Genomic DNA, 22,785 nt, shown 5'->3' with positions numbered 1-22,785 from the left:
TTACTTGATATCTCCTAGCCTAATAAAACTTGCTCCAAGACCCCTCCTTTGTGCTGCTAATACAAATATATTACATCGCCAGGTTGCTGCCAACATGGTAAAATAATTGCGCCGTATCCTCTGTGCTTGGCTCAGGACAGCAAAGAATGCTGGCCTCGGCAATGGAGGAGCGACCAGGTTGCAACCCTTGTTCATGTCTACATTCGATGCGCCGCGTGGAGAAGGGAATGGACTAACCACTCCAGAAATACTTCTCTGCCTGCGTAGTTATTCCAGCACAGGGTACAGTAGTGGAGCCTAGCAGGCTACAGTCATGGGGTTTGCCAAGCGTTCAGACCATGGACCTGAGCAACTTACCTTGTCTTTCTTCACAAGATCAATTCATAACTATTATGTAGATATACATTAGTATGAGATCAGTATGGACGTTTCTATTGAACAGGAAAAGCACAAACAATCACAATGCCCAGCAAAGATAAAGTGTTTTCCATGCTCTCTGTTACGACAGTGATCCCCATAGAGACGTAATCTTCAGTTTACGGAGACTTTTTTCTGAGTCCCAAATTGCAGGAATCTGTGGGGTTTTCCCCCTAACCTTGCCCTTCCACCCTTCGTGGATCCTCCTGGAATGGTCCACAGGCATCTATATCTGCTGTCCCCCAACCCCACCAGCAAGGGGCGCGCGAGATGAAACAGTTCTGTCCTGGGATGTACCACCGAGGGGTAGCGGAAAGACCACCCACTCTGGAAGGTACCATTGGGAGAGGGCGTGTGACAACAGAGAGGGTCCCCTTACACCGCGTCGGGCATGGACCGCAGTTCCCAGCAGCGGCACTCATGGCGCCACTAGGTCCATCCCCACTCGCTCCTCTTCGTCTTCCCACTGCTTTTGAATCCGAGTGGACACAGGTATTAAGCAGAAACTTTCTCCGTCTCTTTTTCAACTCCACCACTTCGTTGGTGGGACGACTACGGAGCGAGAGACTGGCTGAGTGTGGAGTCAGGAAAGCGTTCTGGGCAGTGATTGGCCATCGCGTGATTGCAGGCTGCGTGGTCGCAGAACAGGAACTGAGGGCGAGAGGCGCCTGTATACGCGTGCGCCTGCGTTGGCGTGCGCGACTTTTCAGAAAACAATTTTCGTCCGAGTCTTATTGCTTTTTCCAAAGGGTCTAATAGCTGCCCTGCTTAGTGGCGAGGTTTGGCGCAGTCGCTGGCTGTGCATGGTGAGGCATTTCATTCTGGTTTAGCCTCCGCTCAGTCTGGATCCTGTGGCAGTGCAACCGTCATTCACACAGCTTGCTGCTGCTAAGTCACTTCAGTCGTGTCCGACTCTGTGCGACCCCATAGACGGCAGCCCACCAGGCTCCCCCGTCCCTGGGATTCTCCAGGCAAGAACACTGGAGTCGGTTGCCATTTCCTTCTCCAATCCATGAAAGTGAAAAGTGAAAGTGAAGTCGCTCAGTCGTGTCCGACTCTTAGCGACCCCAAGGACTGCAGCCTACCAGGCTCCTCCGTCCACGGGATTTTCCAGGCAAGAGTACTGGAGTGGGTTGCCAGTGCCTTCTCCGTCATTCACACAAATGCATGCAATTCATGTCCAGGGAGAGGTCTCTGAGTTTGGTGTCTCTCCCTGGAAAATAAACTGTACCTGGCAGCTTGGGATTGTGTATTGCTTCGTGTGACAACACAGGTGTTGTTTGGGTACATTTGATCCCCTTGAGCCTTTTGGCAGGGTTGTGAGTGATGGGATATTTGATCTGAGCGGATTTTGTGAGCCATAGTACAAAGCCTCTAGGATGTGTGCCTGTATACCGGGATGTGCATCTTTGGAGCTTGCTGGCCTTTCAGTCCCTGGGTGAGAGATCTCTGTGTAGGCATCTGCACCCCAGAATGTGAGATCACTGAGCTTTGGATTCTGGGTCCGAAGTTGTGATGCCTCTGTGCTGCTTTAAGGATGGGTCAGTGTAAAGGGGTAAACTATCAGCTGCTTGGGGATCTATGCACAGGTTGCAAATTTTTCATTTGTCTGGGAAATTAATCTTAAGATTATATTGTGTTCTTGAGTTATTATTAAAACGTCTGTCTTTCTGTTTAGGGGGTTTTGTGTTAGGTCGGTAAGTGTCCCAGTGGTTTGGGAGTCAGTCTCCATGATGTGAAGTATCTGTGCAGTTCTCGTTTGTTTCTGTCTGGAAGACTTTGGTCTGTTTGGAGCGTCTTTGTCACAGTGTGTATGGTTATGGTCTCAGTTGTGTTTGAGGGTCTGAGACGAGTTGTGCACTCTCTGTGCAGAGATTCAGTGAGCTCTTTTTGGTGTCTCTGGGTATCTATCTGAGCTGTTTGGAGTCTTTGTGTTAGATATAAAACCTCTTATGTTCTTGGCTGTGAAGTCTCTGTCCGGGAACTGAGGATTTGGAAGCTGGCAGATATGATTCTGAAGCCTGGAACCTGACATGCTGACTGTGTGTTGTCGAGTGTATCACTTGTCTCCTGAAATCTCAGTTTGTATCATAATTAATACAATGGGGCCAGTGCCCATCTTGGAGGGTATCTGTGCATGTTAGCAATGTGTGTAAAGGACCTGGCTTCAGACTGTCCTTCAGCAAATGTTATCTGAGCACCTGCCATAGACCTGAGCACTATTTTTTTTAAATTTTATTTTATTTTTAAACTTTACATAATTGTATTAGTTCTGCCAAATATCAAAATGAATCCGCCACAGGTATACCTGTGTTCCCCATCCTGAACCCTCCTCCCTCCTCCCTCCCCATACCATCCCTCTGGGTCGTCCCAGTGCACTAGCCCCAAGCATCCAGTATCGTGCATCGAACCTGGACTGGCATCTCGTTTCATACATGATATTTTACATGTTTCAGTGCCATTCTCCCAAATCTTCCCACCCTCTCCCTCTCCCACAGAGTCCATAAGACTGTTCTATACATCAGTGTCTCTTTTGCTGTCTCGTACACAGGGTTATTGTTACCATCTTTCTAAATTCCATATATATGCATTAGTATACTGTATTGGTGTTTTTCCTTCTGGTTTACTTCACTCTCTATAATAGGCTCCAGTTTCATCCACCTCATTAGGACTGATTCAAATGTATTCTTTTTAATGGCTGAGTAATACTCCATTGTGTATATGTACCATAGCTTTCTTATCCATTCATCTGCTGATGGACATCTAGGTTGCTTCCATGTCCTGGCTATTATAAACAGTGCTGCGATGAACATTGGGGTACACGTGTCTCTTTCCCTTCTGGTTTGCTCAGTGTGTATGCCCAGCAGTGGGATTGCTGGATCATAAGGCATTTCTATTTCCAGTTTTTTAAGGAATCTCCACACTGTTCCCCATAGTGGCTGTACTAGTTTGCATTCCCACCAACAGTGTAAGAGGGTTCCCTTTTCTCCACACCCTCTCCAGCATTTATTGCTTGTAGACTTTTGGATCGCAGCCATTCTGACTGGCGTGAAATGGTACCTCATAGTGGTTTTGAAGGAGTTTGGGACAGTACTGCTGCTGCTGCTAAGTCGCTTCAGTCGTGTCCAACTCTGTGCGACCCCATAGACGGCAGCCCACCAGGCCCCTGCCAGTCCCTGGGATTCTCCAGGCAAGAACACTGGAGTGGGTTGCCATTTCAACCAAGTCTCTCATTTCATAGACTTGTTGGTCAGTAAATAATCAAGGGTGGCAGGCGCTATGAAGAAACATATTGCTAGATCAGGGGAAAAGGTGTATGTAGATATGATGTTATTATTTTCTTCAAGATAATGAGGGAAAGATTCCCTGAAAGATGGCAAGTAAGCAGAGATCTGGAGGAAGTAAGGGAGCAGGCTGTGGGGTTACCTAAGAGAAGAGCATTCCAGGCAGAAGGAACAATAAATGCAACAGTCCTGGCATGGAAATTACTTGGCGTGCTCCTGAATGTCCAGGAATCTTGTAATGGGCTGGGTTTGGCACGTAGCTCTCATCGAAAGGGGCCTGGTGCTGCTATTTCAGTTTCTCCCTCAGTTTGTGGTCATCTGCATCTGTAACCTATTTCTTTCCTGATATTGGTAAGTTTTGTCTTTAGTTATCTTTTTTTTTTTTTAATTCTTGTGGGTGGAAACTTATGAATTCATATTGACCTTTTGAAAGAGCCAGCTTTGGGTTTTGTTGCTTATCTACATATTTTTTCTAATATCTGTTCTGATCATTATTTCCCTTATTTTGCTGACAGTCTCACTACCAAAGGGGTTTAATAAAGTCCCTGAGAGTTTCCCAAGTGTAGTGAAATCTCACAGATTCTGGGGCACTGTTGTAGCCCCACTGAGTGAGATTCACTGAGTGTAGATCATGGAATCTGCACTTTTTAAAAGAATTCCTCAGTTCTGATTGACATGGACAACTTGTCTAGGCACTAGCAGAGCAGAGGCATGGTCTAATTTTGCCTGCTTCCAGGCTCTGTCTCCATTGAGAGCATGTGACAGGGGTTTCCTGCTTTCTCTGATGCACAAACCCAAGACCACCAGTCTAGGAGACTCACTGACATGCTGTCTGATGTTCTGAGGAGGCTCTGAGACCATCGTGTCTACAAAACATCCTGATGCCAGTCTTGTCAAGCCTCCATTTGAAAGATTTCTGAAGAAATCAGATTTCTATTCAGTGTGCATTTCTATGATGTAAAAGCCATTTGTGTTATGTGGTAGCTGTTATTCTACATATTTTGCCATAGCCATTGGATCGACAGAGGATGAGGTGGCTGGATGGCATCACCAACTCAACAGACGTGAGTTTGAGTGAACTGCAGGAGATGGACGTGAGTTTGAGTGAACTGCAGGAGATGGGGATCAACAGGGAGGCCTGGTGTGCTGCGATTTATGGGTTTGCATAGAGTCGGACACGACTGAGCGACTGAACTGGACTGAACTGAACTGATGAGCTGAAATAGCTTTTTGAGAATCTTGTAATGCCTGTTGAGTAAAATTAGTCAAAGCATCCGCTCGTAGCAGAACATCTGTAGTTCCCAGAGAGGGAACAAACACTGCAGCCAAATAATCATACCAGTGAAATACAGACCTTCCCCACTGAGTTTTAAGGTGTGGTAAATTAGCAGGCTTTTCTGGAAGCTCTGAAAATATGAAGCCATGAGTAAAAGCTAGACCTAGGGTGCATCTCCCTAACCAGCCAGGGGGAAGCCATGCCCATAGGCAGGAGCCACATATCCAGTAGGTCCCGTTTGGAGCAAGCCAGCGTGACTGAGATATCCAGTCCCAATCAGTGCCTGGCCAGGCAAAGGGAGGACCTGAACTGGGGTTGGAAAATACGGGAATGATTACCTTGCATATTTCCTGAGGCAAAAGTCCCAATTGTTTCCAATCATTATAATTAAGTTGTTGGCTAACTTCTGGGGATGGCTCTATTTGTTCCCAGCATATAGGGGCAGTAGACATTAGATGTCCTTTTCCAGAAGTTAGCCATATAACCTCAATCATCCCATATTTGATAAACGTCAGGTAAAAAGCCACTAGATCTAGACCCATTTACCTTATGTGTAACGAAATAATCATTAAACCAAGACAATGTATAATCAAAATTAAAAGCCACGTTATGTCCACAAACTACAAAGTGTTGCACCAGTCCATCTTAGGGTTGTTAGATGTCATCAGATTAAGAAGAGGCATCACATACGATTGTTGTCGAAGGTATTTGCAGACTTGGAGAAAGTCTTTTCCTTGAAGTGGAGATGTCCACCATGGGAAGCCTTCCACTGATGAAGAGGGGAGCACTCTGCACACCCAGCAGTTAGACTGATTGTGGAATGCAGCATAGGAGTGAGCCCAGGACAGGAAGGCATTGTCTTGAGGATCAAACGGCAAACTCAGGATTTTTGGAGTCAGCAGAAGTAGGCTCACATAGATTATCAGGGCCATCTGAAAAGTACAAAGTCAGAGCATAGAAAGTAAAGACATAAAACGACATCACTTAGTTCTGGTCAGGATGCCACCTCTTAACTTGAGTGTGATGCACTCATGAATCTATTCCTGGCACTTTGACAGTTGTGGGAGAAGAAAGAATAACCTGGTAAGGGCCTTCCCAGAGGGGTTCGAGGGATTGGCCCCCAGATCCCAGTGTTTTTATCAGGACCTCTGTTCCTGGCTCAAATAGAGGCTTGCTTGACGCAGAGGCTGGGTCAGGAGTCACCTGCTGGAATTCCGTTAATGTCTATTGAAAAACTGAGAGCTGAGTTACATAATTAGTTAATTCTAAGGCTTCAGGGTCTATAACAATGTCTGTGCATAAGAAAGGCCTTCCATAAATACATTCAAAGGGGGACAGCCCCTCCTTGTGGGGGGCAGTCGCAGCCCTCATTAAAGCTATGGGTAGAACTTTAATCCAATTGTCCTGTGTCTCTTGAGTTAATGTGCACCGATATCTTTTGATAATGTCGTTAGCTGTTTCAACCTTTCCTGAGGATTGGGGTCTCCAGGAACAGTGTAAGTGAGATTCTATTCCTAGATCTTTAGACACCCCCTGAGTTAGAGCAGCTTCAAAGGTGGTGCCATTGTCCCTGTGAAGCCTCCGTGGCAGCCCAAACCTGGGGATAATTTCATGGATTAAAATTCTTATAACCTCCTTAGCATGTTCACCACAACAGGGAAAAGGCTCAATCCATCCAGTAAAAGTATCCACCCAAACTTGTGAGCAAGAATAATCATTAGCTTGTGGCATATGAGTAAAATCAGTTTCCCAGTCTTCTCCAGGATATTTTCCACTTCGTTGTAATCCAGATTTTGCTAGCTTTTCAGTCTTTGGGTTATTTTTCTGACAAACCTCACATCTTTTGATAATGTCCTTTAAAGTTTTCACTACATTTTTACCTTCAAACAAATGAGAAGCTATCTGGTAAGTACTCTCTACACCTAAATGAAAACTCTGGTGTAAACCCTTAAGAATTTTCCATTGAGTCTTTTCAGGAATTATTAATCGTCCATCCTCGGACTGTAGCCATCCTTTATCTTTGCTCCTCTTTTCTCATATCTTTCTAATTCTTCCTCAGTATATTACGGTTTTTCCTGTTCCACAGGACCTGTCCAGATCAAAGGCATCTGCAGTGAAGGGGATTCCCAAAGTGCCACTTTTTCTGGCTTGACATCGGCCAGCTGATTACCTTCAGCTAATTTACTCCCATCCCTGCTGTGCCCTTTGCAATGCCTAACAGCTACTCCTTTAGGACAATATATAGTCGTTAAAAGTCTCTGGATCTCTCTGAAATGCTCAATAGGTTCTCCTGTTGCCCTTTTAAACTGTTTTTCTTTCCATATTGCAGCATGAGCGTGTAAAGTCAAATAAGCGTACTTAGAATCAGTAAAGATATTTGCTCGCTGCCCTTCACTTAGCCCTAGAACTCGGGTCAGAGCCGTAAGTTCCGCTAATAGCACTGGTTCTCTGGGCGAGAGATTTTGCTTCTAAAACCTGTTCAGCAGTCAGCAGGGCATAACTTGCTTTAGGCTTCCCATCCTGATCACCAGCATCAGGGTCTTTTCCTGTGAGTCGGCTGTTCCCATCAGGTGGTTAAAGTATTGGAGCTTCAGCTTCAGCATCGGCCCTGCCAGTGAATATTCACAGTTGGTTTCCTTTAGGATTGGCTGTTTTGATATCCTTGCTGTCCAAGGAATTCTCCAGTGTCTTCTCCAGCACCACAAACCGAAAGCGTCAATTCTTTGTCACTCAGCCTTCTTAATGATCGAACTCACACATCTGTACATGACTACTGAAAAAGCCATAGTTTTGACTATACGGACCTTTGTCGGTAAAGTGATGTCTCTGCTTCATACTATGCTGTCTAGGTTTGACATAGACTTTCCTGGTGGCTCAATGGTAAAGAATCTGCCTGCATGGGTGCATCTATGGCTGATTCTTGTTGATGTTTGACGGAAAACATCAAAATTCTGTAAAGCAATTATTCTTCAATTAAAACATGCATAAATTGGCAAAAACAAAAACAAACAAACAAAAAACCTCCCTGCAGTGCATGGGATGCAGGAGTCATGGGTTTCACCCCTGGGTTGGGAAGATGCCCTGCCATGCCCCATGGGAGGAGGGCACGGCAATCCACTAAGGTATTCTCACCTGGAGAATCCCATGGACAGCGGCACCTGGCAGGCTACAGTCCATGGAGTCATAGAGAGTCAGACACGACTGAAGCAATGAGCATGCATGCATACTATCTTTGTCATAGTTGTTCTTCCAAGGATCAAGTGTCTTAATTACGTGGCAGAAATCACCATCCACAGTGATTTTGGAGCCTCCAAAATTAAATGTGTCCATGCATCCACTTCCCCCCTTCTGTTTTCTGTGAAATGATAGGAGTAGATGCCATAATCTTCTATTTTTGAATGTTGAGTTTTAAGCCAGCCTTTTCATTCTCCTCTTTCACCCACATCGAGAGGTTCTTTAGTTCCTCTTCAGTTTCTGCCATTAGAGTGGTATGATCTGCATATCTGAGCTTCTTGATATTTCTGTCCTCAATCTTGATTCCAGCTTGTGAGTCATCCAGCCCAGCTTTTCCCATGATGCGCTCTGCATATAAGTTGAATAAACAGAGTGACCATATACAACCTTGTCTTACTCCTTTCCGAATTTTGAACCAGTGCGTTGTTCCATGTTTTATTCTAACTGTTACTTCTTAACCCTCATACAGGTTTCTCAAGGGACAGGTCAGCTTGTCCGGTACTCCCATCTCTAAGAATTTTCCACAGTTTGTTGTGATCCACACAGTTAGAGGCCTTGAGGTAGTCTGGTCAATGAAGCAGAAGTAGATGTGTTTCTGGAATTCCCTTGCTTTCTCGATGATCTAATGAAGGCTGCAATTTGATCTCTTGTTTCTCTGCCTCTTCAAAACCAGCTTGTATATCTGGAAGTTCTCGTTCCATATACTGTTGAAGCCTAGCTTGAAGGAGCCTACTAACCGGAGGCTTCAGAAATATGGGACAATCTAAGCTTGAGAAATTGGAGGGTATGAATGAAGCCCAATAAGAGAGACAAGAAGAGGATTCTCTACTTTCCATGATGTTAGCAAGCTGGGCAAGGGCTAGACCATACCTTCAAGTTCTTGTGTAGGACAGTAGGCTTTATCTAGAAAGTCATAAACAGTTCTGCAACTGTAAGAGAGGGAGGAAGAGGGCGGTGAGTGGGAGACAGGCACCCTGAGTGGATGTGAGAGACCTGTTAGCAGGGGGTTGACAATTAAATGGAGGGGGGCTTTGGACTAGAGCAGATGTGGTGGACATGGGAAAAAGTCGATGCATTAGACATTTTCAAAGTAAAATGGACAGAACTCAGCAAGAATATTGACTTGAGGTGAAGGAGATGGAATTGGAAACCTGGTTAAGACCCAATTTCTGTGTCCTGTCATAAGGGTACAAAGGTGTCATGGGGAATCCTGGAAGTTGGCCGGGTCTCGGAAGAATTTCAAATAAGATTTTTATGTTTATGAGCTCAAGTTCTAGATGGATACAATAACCAGTATTTACATACTTAAAAGATCCTTTTCCTTTTTTAAAAAATGAGAAGTATTGACATATAATTTATATGCCGTGGAAGTCAATGCTTTAAAGCATTACCGTTTGTCGAGTTTTGACATATGCATACCATTGTGTAAATGCTACCACAATAAAAATGTAGAAAACGTCCCATTGGTTTGAAAATGCTCCCTTGGGCTATTTCCTTTCAGACTCCTTCCTCCACTCCTATACCCTAGCAACCACAGACATATTTCTCTGCCTATAGTTGTGCCTTTTCCAGAAACCCACTGACATGAAATCATATAATACATAACATACAATCATATAATACATATGTATCACGAGTTTTGTGGTAAGGTGCCAAGAGAGAAGTGGACCGGTTGCTCTGCATGCAGACTCACCTCAGCCACAGACACTGAGAAAATCCCATAGTCAGGCTGTAAAGACTGAGCCTTTCTTCGTGTTCCAACTGAATTCCAAGGGAGTTGGGGGAAATAGGTCTGGTGAATAGGAGTGTGACAAGAGCAATAGTCCTGAATTTTTAAATTTCTAGCAGTATTTCACTAAATATCTTCATGATGGAGAATTCTGTTGTGAAATCAAACTTCCTCACAAAAATTCAGCCTTCCTGTGTACCTTAAGGTGATTTCTCTGCCAGCATAGCAAAGACAAAAATGGCTTTGCAAGCAACTGTATTTGGTATAATTGGAATGAATGTACACTCTAACGTAACCAGAATTTTCTTTTGAAAGTATTTTCACATTTAAAAAAAATCAGTCAACATATGGTCAGAAAAGTGATCAAATATAGCTGTGCTCTTAAATACATTTTCTAAATCACAATATTCTACTTTCCGGGAGAAATATCAGTGGGCAAGTGGCGTCAACATTGGGACCTATAGATCAAGATTCCCCAAGCTGGATGAACCTGTGGTTGTGAGTACCTTACCATTTGATGTTTTCTATTAGCACAAGTTTATTTTTGAGAAAATCATGTTAAGTAGTACAGATGCAATGATAAAGGTCTTCCATGCTGATAAAGGGTGACAGTTTGTCTTAGGAAGGAACATTGATCCAGATATATTACAGTCTGGCGTTGCCTATGAGTATACTGTTGAATTCCCTGGAAATGTGCCCAGTGACTCCCTCCTCCTGCTTATTAACAACAGGCTGCATACTTCCATCCCAACATAGATTTAAATAACTTCCAAAGTCTTTCTGGGTAACTCTTATGGGAGCTAACTCTTCTCTGTGGGAAGAGTAACTTTATTAAAAGTAAGTACGTAGAATTGTGTTGGGAAAATGTTGTTAGGTTTACATATGCTCAGATATATCTATGTATTAAGTATATTTATGCTATTATATGTATTAACAACAAAAAGTTTTTTATTTGCATGCACTCTCTACTAGGACCAGCAGCCCAGTGTTGAGCAACCTCAACAAGAGGAACCGCCAGCTGAGATTCAGAATATCACACCTGAAAAGGAGGAAGTAAATGGAGAGGATCCAGTGAATCACAATGAAGAGAAGGAGAAGGATGCCTCTGGAGGTAAAGTGTAAGTGTGCATCATGTCTTAAGACATAACCAGTAAGAGGAGGAAAGGAAACATTAGAAAAGGACTTCAGACAGTTCCTAAAAAACTGAGGAGAGTATAGTTCGCAGGTCAGTGTGGTTGCTCAAATTTTCCCTTGTTTTCAAGACAAAGAGAAGGGGGCACCTAAGTTGTCTGAGGACAACCCTGGGAAAGGAAAATGGTGATAGCATTCGGAAAATTCTGCTTTCCTTTTTCTCCAGCAAAACATTCCCAGAATAATGCTCTTGAGGTTCTCATTCAGCACATTTTTACCATACTGGCCTAAGACTTTTAATTCATAATACTGAGGGAATCAATATCATCATTCCCTTGTTTATATTGTATGCTTTACAGCTGAATTGATACTTTTTTTTTAAAGATTCTGATCTGGAAACTGATCTCCAGGAATTGGCTGAGGCAAAGACTGGGGGTAAAGGTGGAGATGGTCCTGATGTCAGGGAGGAGTTTGCATCAAATACAGAGCCTGTTGAAATGCCAGAAGCAGGTACGTCATCCATTCAGAAAGTAATTTATGTGGTTTCTGTTTTTTCAGAATATTATATCTTTACTAATATAGAGGGAACACTACTATTATTTTAATAACAGAGTTCACATATTCTTTGAAAGATAGTTCAGACCCCAGATGCCTGAGTGCCTGATTTACAGACTTTCAAATAAAGAAACAGACATGATCAAAGCCATATCGAATTGAAAATAGGGAACCGTTTTCTTCTCTTGTATTAGTACTTTAAGCAACAGCTAATAATTTTCAGGTTCTTTTATAATTTCTGCTTGTAGCAAATATGGCATGTATTTGTAATAAATATCAGTTTATATGAAATATGCTCAGGCATTCAGGATCTAGTACCAGCTTTAGCATAACGTGTGTGATTCTGTGAAATCCCTTAACTTCTAAACTCAACTTTACTCATAAAAGTTGTGAATTCAGAACAGATACACTAAAATGCTAAGTTTTCAATGCGATTTTTGCGTTCTCTGATTCTCTTCGATGGAATGCATACAAGAATACTCTGTTTTTTATTATTTATTTATCATAAAATATCATCTTGAGTCAAATTATAACAGGGGAATTGAGATTTCATTTTCTGATGGGGGACACATGTACACCTGTGGCTGATTCTTGTCAATGTATGGCAAAAACCACCACAATATTGTAAAGTAAGTGGCCTCCAATTAAAATAAATAAATTAATTTTTTTTAAGAAAATGAGCCAACATTCTTCTTGATGTTTGTTAAATTCTCTCAAATTCTGAATTCTCTAGCTCTTAAAAAAACAGTTGCATTTTAAATCCTTTCCCCAGGGAAGCATGCAATGACTGAATAATAAAATGGCAAAAGATAGTCTAGTTTCCTGTTTCTGTGGCTGATCAAGTTGAGAGAGTGCATTTAGTCAGTGATACTCAAGGCAGGTGTGAGTAAGATACATATGCTAAGCACAGTACCTGCCCCCACGTTTGGCATTTTGGGGGGGCAGGGGTGTTGCCTATTTTAATTGGAGGATCATTACTTTACAATACTATGATGGTTTTTGCTCTACATCCCACTTTCACTCTTAAAGACCTAATAAAAATCTGTGCCTCATGATATAATCGTCTCTAACCATATCAAGTATGTTATTTTTCCTTTGATACCTGAATTTTAAAAGTTCTGAAGGTCAAAGATTGTAACTCTAGTTCTTCCTGCATAATCAACTTAGTATCTTTCACATACGTGTTTTCCCAATTGCTGACAATGAATTGCAGGGTTCTGATTTTAAAGGAAGAACTTCATAGTTAGGGAAGAATTTACTGTGTATTAGCCTTCTAAATATTTTCACTTTACATTTTTGTTCCATTCCGTTAGAACATTTAGACAGAAATACAACTTTCAGACTACGTTCAAGTAACTAGAGAACATGATTAAAATGTTCTCATAGAAAAATATTAGCCCTAAATATGTGTGGTATTTAAAAAGAAAAATACGTAAATTACAAGGTACATAAATACAAAATCCTATATCCAACATAAACGGTAAGAAAAAGAGCAACAGAATAAACCTAAGGGAAAAAGGAAAAGATACTTAATAAAAGACAGGTATGAATTGTTAGGAAGAGGAAAATAAACTCAATTAATAAATAAAGACAATGTGCTAGTTTCCATATTTTTTAATATATACACCCACACATTTTAAAATATTCTTTTCTGTTGTGATTTATCACAGGAGATTGGACATAGTTCCCTGTGCTGTATAGTAGGACCTTGTTGTTTATCCATTCTGAATGTAATAGTTTGTATCTGTCAACCCCAAACTGCTAGTCCACTCCTCTTAGTTTACATAACTGTGAAGAAAATGGAAAGAGCCCAAGTATACATAATAAGAAATATGAACAAGACACTAACAGTTAGTATATTACAGAATTAAAATTGAGGATAATCTGGAACTCAGATATTTTCAGAATATTGATGAAATGGCTAATAGGGTAGAAAAACAAGTATTATTTAACATACCCCAGTAACTAAATAACTAAACATCACCAATACTGGTAATATGCTTGAAAAGTCTATAGAATCTCGAGAGGATTAACTGAAGGTAAGCCAAAGGGTCACCCTTAGTGTTCTTGTTTTAGTCCATTTTGTAAAACTACAACTGCAGTGAGCTTTGTATACCTCTCCTGTCATCAAAGTTCTGCTGAGGAACTTTTCTAATGTTTATATTATAGGTGAAGGGCAACCATTTGCTTGAAAGAAGATAAACTGAAACGATTTATGCTGTTCTTATTTGTATATTTGACTGTTAAAGTTGTGGAAATAAAGTTTCGTTTTCTACTTGCACATTTTTGTTAAATTTATCCCTGGCTATTTAATGTTACTGAAAATTCATGGTTTGTGATTTTTATTGTCTAGTTGAGGCTGTCTGTAGAGATAGAATGTCTATATATAGATTTTCTGTCCAACAATTCCTCTAAATATGCATATTAATTCCACAAATTTAGATCTAGACTATTTTTGCTTTTCAAAATATACTATTATATTTGAATATCAACAGTTTCTACTGGCTTAAACCTTAAACCTGTCCTCATTTTGCAGCATTGAACAAACCTAGCCAGAATAGTCTTGACTAAAGCAGGTGATAATTGGCATTTTTCCCAATAGGAAATGAAAAATCTTCTCCATTTCAACCTGTTTACGTTGCATTTTTTGTACATATAGTTTATCAGAGTAAGTTCCATTCTATTCCTAGTTTGCTGTCTTGAATATAGATTAATTTTCATCAAACATGTATAATGTATCAATTGTGATGATCATAGAATTGTTATTCCTCCATTTTTCTATTAGTGTGGTGAAATGCATTGGTAACCTTATATATTTAAACCACCCTTGCACTTCTAGAGTTAAAAAAAATTGGGTCATAACATATTCTTTAGGTGTAATCTACATGTTAATGCATATACATACACATATATATACCTACACATAAAAATTGCATAAAAGCCTTTGGTCTTCTCTTGAATAAATGTGTTTACAAAATGTGCCACCCAAATCTCATATGGTGGTGTCCCTGATGAAATCATTGACAGGGAAACATTTTTTTAAAAACTTAATATGATTGTATTGTCCTATAGAGAAATGGAATGCCAAAGCCATTGTTAAAGGTTGTAGGGAGACAGGAAAAAAACTGCTGTCAAATTCCATGGCAAATGCCACACCATATCTTTCACACACTTCTGACTTGCCTTCCAAGTTTTTTTGGGTGCAGGGAGAGAGTAGCCACAAACATATTTTCTTCTCCATGACATACTCTATTGGCTTGATAGTCACCAGATCTCAGAAGCCCTCCAACTGTGTGTGTGTGTCTGTGTGTGTGTGTGAATCACTCAGTCGTGTCCGACTCTTTGGGACCCCATGAACTGTAGCCTGCCAGGCTTCTCTGTGGATGGAATTCTCCAGTCACGAATACTGGAGTGGATTGCCATTCTCTTCTCCAGTGGATCTTCCCAGCCCAGGGATCGACGCAGGTCTCCTGCAGATTCTTTACCATTTGAGCTACAGGAAGTCCTCCAGCTGTCTGATTCCTTTCTATTCTTATTATTACATAACAAAATGCTTACATCTCTGAGGCCCCATCTGCATCCTCACGCACCAAAAAAATACATTTCAGCTACAAAGGACCTATTCAGAATGCACTCTGCTTTAGGAATAACAAGGGATTATAAATAGCAGCTGTTGTGCCCTTACAGAGGTATGAAAATGCAGGTCCAAAAGGACTGAAAATGGGAGGTTCAAATGTACCACGAGACTTAAGTTAGAGTGTCCCATCTTACCAAAAAGTATGTGAAAAAGCCCCTAGGTCATGGAGCTATCTGACAAGATTAGATCCTAGCTAGAAGAAAAGGGAAAGGAATGAGGGGAACTTTGTGAGACAAAATGACTTGACTCTTATCTGCTCTGTCTCCTCATTGGCTATGACATGACATAACTGGGCTTCCCTGGTGGCTCAGATGGTAAAGAATCCGCCTGCAGTGCTGGAGACCTGGGTTCAATCACTGGGTCAGGAAGATCCCCTGGAGGAGGCCAGGGCAACCCACTCCAGTATTCTTGCCTGAGGAATCCCCATGGATAGAGGTGCCTGACGGACTACAGTCCATGGGGTCACAAAGAGTCGGACACGACTGAGCGACTAAGCACAGCACGTGACATAACTAAGAGTATCAGTACTGGCTCTGACACATACTGTGTGAAGGTGAGAAAGGTATTTTCATCCTTTGGATCTGTTTCCCCATTTCTAAAATGGAAATTACAAGTTTACACTAAATATTTGTTATGAAGAATAAACAAGATAACACGTGAAGTAGGCATTACATTACAAATGGATTTGGCTTATTCTACTCCATTTTTTTCATTTACACATTTACCTTTACAATTACAATTCTCTCACAAGTGATACAGATTTTGAATTTCAAATAGACTATAAGGCTAACTTTTAAAATGAATTGGACTTCAGAAACATATTTTGTCTAAATAAATATATTGATTCAATAGCAGATTCAATAGCTGGTATCAGACATGGCATCCATTCTAAGGTTGGTTTGTTAATGAGGACTGACAAGGCTACCCTAAGTCATAATATGTAGTGAAAACTGTGCTCCTTGCTGTGTGTGATGACAAAGAAAATAAGCCAGTATTCTGGTCACGCAACATCACACAACTCAACACCAGACTCTGTCACGTAGTCAGGCAGCCAGTCCCTAAGTCACAGCGCAGGAGCTACAGGGCCTCAAGGCACCACTGCAGTTGTTAGTTTGGCTTGTCACCTTCTACGGGCTTGGCCAGTAAGGAGACAATGAACCCGAATGGATTCAGATTCTACCTTACAGACAGTGCAGAAGCAATATGACCCTGGTGTCAGTTGCCTTGTCCCTAGTCCCACGGTTTGCCACTGAATTGGAAGGCCTCAGTAACAGGCACTACAAGTGGTAGGTCTCTGCCAGGAAGGAGCCCGCAGTTGTGCCCTATGGCACTGAGCAGCTCTGCAGTCCACAGCTGTACTCTCAGCTGGGCCTAGGGAGACCATCCTATGTTCAACTGAAACCAGAGGTGGATGAGTAACAACTTTGTGTCACCTCCAGCTGGATGAGGAGGCAGGTGAGAAATGGCCTCATAGCAGCTCTTCATCAGGCTGCTTATCTCCCCTTGCTGCAAGAGCAATCAGGAGGTTCTCTGACAAGGTTCAAGTCAGCCTGCAGTTTAGCCTTGCCTACGTAGCCTAAGTGGGGACATGCAAGGGCACCAGGGCACCAAGACAGAGTCACACTCCTACAGTGTCTGGAACAACACACAAGACTATGTATGGTGCTACAAATATGACGCCTATATACCGACTCCTACATGGAGGAGATGCTTTTCCTGTCAGTCATTAATAGTATTCCTTCACTGAGTACACACACACTGATTACTAGCATGTCTCAGGACGTGTCTGCAATGCTTGAAATAACAAGACCAGTGATGTGAGGTGGATGATGGGAATATCACACTGGTGGGCGGGACAGACACATAAACAGAAAAGAAGTGCAAAGGAGAAACACAGGGAATGGACCTAAGGGAAAAGCAAAGCAAAACGGTGAGCAGGGTGGCCAAGAAGCAGGAGGAAAGCTAGAAGATAAGGTTCATTCTAAGAGTGAAAGAGGTTATATATAACACAGCTGTGCTTTGACCCAGGCTGTGGATGAGAGTCACAACCTCCCCTGCATCACTGCCCCTTTTGAGGGTGGTGTCTGGGAGTCTAGAGATTCTTAAGGGAGAGAAGTAAAATACATAGTGCAGGGGGTATGTGCACCCGCCCTGATAGAGATGCAGGTGCAGCTTGTTACAGTTATCAGGTGGGGATGAGCGGAGTTGGATTCCGTGACACAAGAAGAAATGTGCAAATGAATGCAAAGGGAGAAAACACATTGAGAGGGGGTAAACAGCTCCCACTCCCATTTCTGTACCAGGGTAGGTGCTCCATTACTGTCGTGAGAAGGCTCCCTGGTCTGAGCTCTGGGAGGGAGGCATGCCAGGCTCCTCTGTCCTACACTATCTCCCTGAGTTTGATCAAATTAATGTCCATTGAGTTGGTGATGCTATCTAATCATCTCACCCTCTGTTGCCCCCTTCTCCTTCTGCCTTCAATTTTTTGCTTCTGGGTACTTTGCAATGAGTCAGCTATTCATATCAGGTGGCCAATGTATTGCAGCTTCAGCATCAATCCTTCCAGTGAATATTCAAAGTTCATTTCCTTTAGGATTGATGGGTTTGTTCTCCTTGCTGTCCAAGGAATTCTCAAGGCTCATCTCTAACACCACAATTCAAAAGCATGAATTCTTTGGCACTCAACCTTCTTAATGATCCAACTCACACATATGTACATCCCTACTGGAAAAACCATAGTTTTGACTCTACAGACCTTTGTCAGCAAAGTGATGGCTCTGCTTTTTAATATGTTGTCTAGTTTTGTCATTGGAGAAGGCAGTGGCACCCCACTCCAGTACTCTTGCACGGAAAATCCCATGTACGGAGGAGCCTGGTAGGCTGCAGTCCTTGGGGTCGTGAAGATGGGACACGACTGAGCCACTTCACTTTCACTTTTCACTTTCATGCATTGGAGAAGGAAATGGCAATCCACTCCAGTGTTCTTGCCTGGAGAATCCCAGGGATGGGGGAGCCTGGTCGGCTGCTGTCTCTGGAGTCGCACAGATTCGCACACGACTGAAGTGACTTAGCAGCAGCAGGATTTTCATGGGCTTCCCTGGCGGCTCTGCGGTAAAGAATCTGTCTGTAATGCAGCACACTTAGGAGATATGGGTTCAATCCCTGGGTCAGGAAGATCCCCTGGAGGAGGGCATGGCAACCCACTCCAGTATTCTCATCTGGAGAATCCCCTGGACAGAGGAGCCTGGTGGGCCTCGGTCCATGGGGTCATAAAGAGCCAGACACTACTGAAGTGCCTGAGAATGCATGCAAGCTAGGTTTGTCATAGCTTTCCTTCCAAGGAGCAAGCGTCTTTTAATTTCATGGCTGCAATCACCATTTGCAGTGATTTTCGAGCCCAAGAAAATGAAATGTGTCACTGCTTCCACTTCAGTGCAGTTCAGTCACTCAGCCGTGTCCGACTCTTTTTGACCCCTTGAACTGCAGCATGCCAGGCCTCCCTGTCCATTACCAACTCCCGGAGTACACCCAAACTCATGTCCATTGAGCTGGTGATGCCATCCAACCATCTCATCCTCAGTCATCCCCTTCTCCTGCCCTCAATTTTTGCCAGCATTAGGGTCTTTTCAAATGAGTCAGTTTTTCGCATCAGGTGGCCAAAGTATTGGAGTTTCAGCTTCAACATCAGCCCTTCCAATGAACACCCAGGACTGATCTCCCTTAGGATGGACTGCTTCCACTTACCCCCCTTCTATTTGCCATGAAGTGATAGGACCAGATGCCCTGATCTTAGTGTTTTAATAGTTGAGTTTTAAGCCAGTTTTTTCACTCTCCTCTTTCACCCGTATCCAAAGGTTCTTTAGTCGCTCTTCACTTTCTGCCATTAGAGTGGTATCATCTGTGTATCTGAGCTTGTCAAGATTTCTCCCAGCAATCTTTATTCCAGCTTTTGAGTCATCGAGTCCAGCGTTTTGCATGATGTACTCTGCGTATAAGTTAAATAAGCAGCATGACAATACACGGCCTTCCCGTTCTCCTTCCCCAATTATGAAGCAGTCTTTTGTTCCAACTGTGCTTCTAACGGGTGCTTTTTGGCCCCCATACAGGTTTCTGAGGAGACAGGTCGAGTAGTCTGGCACTGCCCTCTGTTTAAGAATTTTCTCTATTTGTTGTGATCCATGCAGTCAGAGGTCTTAGCGTAGTCAATGACACAGAAGTAGATGTTTTAGAAAAAGTAGATGCGTTAGACGTTTACGAAGTAAAACGGACAGAACTCAGCAAGAATTTGGACTTGAGGTGAGGGAGAGGGAGTCCTAAACATGGTTAAGACCAAGTTTCCTGTCATAAAATACAAAACCGTCATGGTGAATTCTGGAAGTTGGCCAGGTCTGGGAAGAATTCCAAATTAGATTTTTGTGTTTTTGAGCTCATGGTCTACATGGATACAATAACCAGTATTTAAATACTTAAAATTTCCTTTTCCTTTAATAAAGTGTTGTGGTATAATTTATATACAATAAAAGCCAACACTTTAATGTATTACCATTTGTAGATTTTTGACAAATGTATACCGTGGTGTAAATGCTACCACAATAAAAAGGTATAAAACGTCTCAATGTTCAAAAATGCTCCCTTGGGGTATTTGCCGTCCGACTCCTTCCTCCACTCCTGTACCCTGGCAACCACAGATACATTTCTGTGCCAACAGTTGTGCCATTTCCAGAAATCCATTGACATGAAATCATATAATATGTAGCCTTCTGTGTCTGGTTTCTCTCATTTGCACAGTTGAGATGCATCCTTGCTCTTACATGCATTAGTTACTTTTTTTTACTATCGTGTAGGATTCCTTTGTACAGGTATACTCTTTTGTTTTTCTTTCAACTGTATAACAGTTGTTGAATAACTGGGTTGTTTCTACGTTTGGCTCTTAGGAATACACGTGTGGAATATTTGAGTGCAGCCCACTGTGGGAGCATGTTTTCATTTCTCTTGGGAAAACTGCCAAGAATAGAATTGCTGGGTCATATAAGGCTTCCCAGGTGGCGCTAGTGGTAAAGAACCCATCTGCCAATGCAGGAGACTCAGGTTCAATCCCTTGCTCTGGAAGATCCCCTGGAGTAGGAAATAGCAACCCGCTCCAGTATTCTTGCCTAGAAAAGTCCATGAAGAGGGGTCCTGGCGGGTTACAGTCCATGGGGCCCCAGGGAGTTAAACACAACTGAGCGATTGAACACACACACACACACATACATGGTAATTTGTGTATCTTAGAATCTAAACTGTGTCCTCTGTAGACAACATACACATGGATGTTTTTTTAACTGTTCTCTCAATGTCTGCCTTCTGTTTGGATTGTTTTATCTATTTACATTTAATGTTGATACAGACTTACATCTGCCAATGTATATTTCTGTCTTATGTCATTTTGTTCTATGGTCCTCATTTTACTGCTTTCTTTTCCATCCAATGGATATTTTCTAATGTAGCTTTTTAAACTCTTTACTGATTTTCCACTACTTTTACGTTATTTCCTTAGCTGTATGCCACTGTAAACATCCTACTTTATCACAATCAGCTGGAAATTTACACAAATGCTAACGAGATATAGAAACATTACTCCTATATCGCTGTATTCGGGTTTCCCTCTTTTCCTCATATTGTCACATATATAATAAATCTATAAAGGGTAAGCCCATTAATACATTCTTATTATTATTACATTATATATAACATTATGTGATGAAAAGCTGATATACGGCAGGATATCAGGTATCTATTTATAACTTCTGTTATATTCACCCTCTTGGTCATGATTTCTGATACTTTGCATATGTTTGTATGGATTTGACACCATCCAGATTTGTTTCCTTACCTAATACAACTTTGCTCCAAACCACCTCCTTTGTGCTGCTACTGCAAGTACATTACATGCCATATGTTGTTGGCCCAACAATAATTGGGCTTCTCTGGTGGCTCAGACAGTAAAGAATGTGCCTGCAATGGAGGAGACCCAGGTTCAATCCCTTGGTCAGGAAGATCCCCTGGAGAAGGGAATGGCTAACCACTCCAGTATTCTTGCCTGGAGAATCCCATGGACAGAGGAGCCTAGCAGGCTACAGTCATGGGTTTGCCAAGAGTCAGACATGACTGAGCAACTACTGCTTTCACAACAATAAATTATGTGATATTGTTTTAGACAGTTGCTATTTGTTATTAGGGGAAAGATGTTTGTGAATCACAAGTATGAGAAAGGTCTTATATTCAGAATACATAAGGAATTGGAAAATTGCAAAGGACAAAATGTAGTGAAGGCAGACAGATCCTTTTGTCAGGAATTCAGGTGTGGAAGGAGAAATGAGAAAGTGGCAGCTCCTGGGCATTTTCAAGGTGATGGACGTGGCCTGTTCCTGGTCATGGTGGTGATCACTGGAATTTGCCGTGTGTCAGAGCTCAGAAAGCTTCACACCCAAAGACAAGCAGGCCAGGACTTCCCTGGTGTTACAGTGGTTAAGAATCCGCCTGCCATATAAAATTAATACACAGAAATCCCTTGCATTTCTATACACTAACAATGAAAAATCAGAGAAATTAAGGAAACAATCCCATTCACCATTGCAACAAAAATAATAAAATACTTAGGACTAAATTTACGTAAAGAAACAAAAGACCTGTACACAGGAAAAAAAAAAAAAAAACCTGGTGAAAGAAATCAAAGATAACACAAATAGATGGAGAAATGTATCATGTTCTTGGATTGAAGAATCTATATAGTAAAAATGATTCTACTACCCAAAGCAATCTGTAGATTCATCACAATCCCGAACTACCAATGGTATTTTTCACTGAACTACAAGAAATAACTTCACAGTTTGTATGGAAACACCAAAGACCCTGAATTCCCAAAGCAATGTTGAGAGAGAAGAGTGTAATGTAGGAATCAACATTCCTGACTCACACTATATTACAAAGCCACAGTCATCAAGATGGTATGGTACTGGCACAAAGACAGAAATATAGATCAATGGAACAAAACAGAAAGTTCAATGATAAATCCCTGCACCTATGAACACCTTGTCTTTCACAAAGGATGCACAAATATGCAATAGCTAAAACACAGTCTGTTCAACGCATGATGCTGGGGAAATTGGTCACCTATGTGTAAAAGAATGAAACTGGAAGACCTTCCAACACCATACACAAAAAGAAACTCAACATGGATTAAAGACCTAAATGTAAGACCAGAAACTATAAAACTCTTAAGAGGCAAACATAGGCAGAACACTCTGTGACATAAATCACAGCAAAATCCTCTAGGATCTACCTCCCAGAGTAATGGAAATAAAAACAAAAATAAACAAATGGGACCTAATTATCCTTAAAAGCTTTTGAACAGCGAAGGATTCTATAAGCAAGGTGAAAAGGCAGCCCTCAGAACAGGAGAAAATAATAGCAAATGAAACAACTGACAATGAATGAATCTCCAAAATGTACAAGAAGCTCATGCAGCTCGATATCAAAA

At 41.9% G+C, this 22,785-nt stretch overlaps 1 protein-coding gene across 3 annotated transcripts in view; it reads left to right on the top strand.

Annotated features, from left to right (window-relative positions):
- Positions 1–672: 672 nt before the first annotated feature.
- LOC112445796 (fibrous sheath CABYR-binding protein) overlaps positions 673–22,785 on the top strand; it is a 64,834-nt gene continuing 42,721 nt past the window's right edge. The window contains exons 1-4 of one of the 3 annotated variants that reach the window (XM_024989271.2): positions 673–909; positions 10,373–10,438; positions 10,913–11,051; positions 11,456–11,581. In XM_024989271.2, coding sequence (XP_024845039.1) covers positions 688–909; positions 10,373–10,438; positions 10,913–11,051; positions 11,456–11,581 — 553 coding nt within the window. In that variant the 5' untranslated portion in view covers positions 673–687. Of the gene's footprint in view, positions 910–10,363; positions 10,439–10,912; positions 11,052–11,455; positions 11,582–22,785 lie in introns of all 3 variants that reach the window. The other 2 variants (XM_024989270.2, XM_024989276.2) reach the window with 2 other exon arrangements.

The sequence above is a fragment of the Bos taurus genome, unplaced genomic scaffold, assembly GCF_002263795.3.
Source record: "Bos taurus isolate L1 Dominette 01449 registration number 42190680 breed Hereford unplaced genomic scaffold, ARS-UCD2.0 ScbfJmS_511, whole genome shotgun sequence".
Taxonomy (NCBI): Eukaryota; Metazoa; Chordata; class Mammalia; order Artiodactyla; family Bovidae; genus Bos; species Bos taurus.
Note: the sequence above shows the minus strand (reverse complement) of the source record. Positions and strands in the feature narration are given on the sequence as shown.